At 35.8% G+C, this 2,459-nt stretch overlaps 1 protein-coding gene across 10 annotated transcripts in view; it reads left to right on the top strand.

The window, feature by feature from the left end:
• Nucleotides 1-2,459, top strand: part of LOC106873313 (partitioning defective 3 homolog) — a 230,947-nt gene that overhangs the window by 175,313 nt on the left and 53,175 nt on the right. For all 10 annotated transcript variants that reach the window (XM_014920633.2, XM_014920632.2, XM_014920627.2 and 7 more), the window contains one exon: nucleotides 1,757-1,996. In XM_014920633.2, the coding sequence (XP_014776119.1) occupies nucleotides 1,757-1,996 (240 nt within the window). The remainder of the gene's footprint in view (nucleotides 1-1,756; nucleotides 1,997-2,459) is intronic.

Genomic DNA, 2,459 nt, shown 5'->3' with positions numbered 1-2,459 from the left:
GTGTCTATTAAGACCTAAATTGTTCTCAACATGAAATATAGCAGCATACCAAAAACGTGAACGGGCAAGACATTTAAAATCACCTAAAAAGGTGATTTTTAGGTGATTTTAAATGTCTTGCCCGTTCACGTTTTTGGTATGCTGCTATATTTCATGTTGAGAACAATTTAGGTCTTAATAGACACAAGATGTGATCTATTTCTAGCGCATTAATTGTCCACGTTAGTGGTCGACATTATTTTTTTTAAATGTACCTTAATCCCCTGAGATTGCAGATAATATTTCTGAATCTCTTTGATTCTTTAGATGTGCTGGCCTGATAATTAATCGATATTAATTAATATATGACGAATTACCAGATTTTATAATAATATATATATATATATGTATATGTATACATATATACTTACATTTATATATATATGTATATTTATATATTTATAGATATATTTATATATATATATTTTTATTTATATATATGTATATCATCATCATCATCGTTTAACATCCGTTTTCCATGCTAGCATGGGTTGGACGATTTGACTGAGGACTGGTGAACCAGATGGCTACACCAGGCTCTGATTGGCAGAGCTTCTACAGCTGGATGCCCTTCCTAATGCCAACCACTCCGAGAGTGTAGTGGGTGCTTTTACGTGCCACCGGCCCACTAACGCCTTGTGAGTGGATTTCGTATACGGAAGCTGAAACTAGACTTTCGTATATATCTGTATATTAGTATGTCTTTGTATGTATTCCCACCATTGCTTGACAACTAATGTTGCTGTGTTTACGTCCCCGTAACTTAACCATTTGTCAAAACACACCTATAGAATAAGTACTTGGCTTACAAAGAATAAATCTTGGCCCAATTTCTTTGACTAAAGGCGGTGCTCCAGTATGGCCATAGTTACGTAACTGAAACAAGTAAAACAATAAAAGAAACTATGCCATTTTCATCTCGAGCCAAGCCGGTTATCTCTGCTAGTTAATAATATAGCTTAGCTCTTTTGTCATCGTATTTCTTTTGAAATATATTGGTTTTATTCTGATTAATTTTGAAAATAAGGAAAAATTTAGGAAAATATTCTCTCGTTATTAAACTGGTGTATGTAACATAAATTAAAGTTAAATTTTGATAGGTTTTAATTGAGATAACTTTAAAATATAAAGCTTTCCAGGGGTGGTCTCAACTGGGTTGGTATCAAAAGGGTCAAGTAAATATAGACTAAATTTCCCAGATCAGCTTTTTATGGAGAGCACTCAAAGGCATCTTAAAAAGCAGCCATCCTAAACTCAGTTTTTTCTCCCTTGTGGGTGGCAGTGACAGCTGTTGCTGCTGTCATTGTTGACAGTTCACCTATAATCATCCATTCCCACCACATTTTTTCTTGCTTTTGCAATCAAAGAGTTTCCAAAAATTACAAAAGATGGTAAGATGTGATTCAGAGGATATTGGGCTACCATTTTTAGCAGATTGATTGACCACATAAAGATTCTTCATTGGTTTCTATTACATGTGGTTGGTATTTTTGATGCATTCATATCTGTACAGTTAGCATCAGAATCAACTTTTTTCCTTTCTGGAACCGTCATTCCATCTATGAATAATATATATCTGTGCTTATATTTGTCACTTTTGTTCCTATTAATGTATTATGATTATTAATTGAATATTGTTGGAGACATATTACCATTTCAAATTGTTTCTACATTTTAAGCATGGTTTTCTAGTTGTTGGTAATATCTTGTGTTTCAGGTTGAGAAGACTGCATCTCATTCTGTATCTCCTGTTGTTATGATTGACAATAAAGAAACTTCACCAATTCCAAGTAACCAAAATCATGAATTTATTGTTCTTGATATTCAACTCAATGAAACTAGCTCTGCAGGTCTTGGTGTTAGTGTTAAAGGCAATACCAATCCTTCTGAGTCTGGAACCAACCGTGATCTTGGTATTTTTATAAAAGCTATAATCAGTGGAGGTGCAGCATCTAAAGTAAGCATTTATATGTTTCATTTATGTTATTGCATTATCTTTTCCTATTCTTCATGCGACCTACCATTCTTTTATTTGATACTATAGTTGTTGTTATTCATTGACTTAATATCACCTCTGACCAAGTAGACCTAAGATGAAAGGTATTTTAGCTATGTCTTTGTTTTCAGTGGCACCCATGCCAACGTTGTCTCCTTCATTGGACACAAAACTCAGCTTGCGAAGACTTATTGGGGAAAGCAAAATCGTGAAGGCACCTGGGCCCAGTGTCGCCTTTTTGGCACTTGCGCCCGCGGCATGTTTAAGGACTTTCGAGAGAGATCGTTGCCAGTGCCCCTTGACTGGCTCTTGTGCAGGTGGCACATAAAATACACCATTTTGAGCGTGGCCGTTGCCAGTACCGCCTGACTGGCCTTCATGCGGGTGGCACGTAAAAGCACCCACTACACTCTCTGAGTGGTCG

Source organism: Octopus bimaculoides, chromosome 9, assembly GCF_001194135.2.
Source record: "Octopus bimaculoides isolate UCB-OBI-ISO-001 chromosome 9, ASM119413v2, whole genome shotgun sequence".
Taxonomy (NCBI): Eukaryota; Metazoa; Mollusca; class Cephalopoda; order Octopoda; family Octopodidae; genus Octopus; species Octopus bimaculoides.
This window is presented reverse-complemented; position numbering and strand designations above follow the sequence as displayed.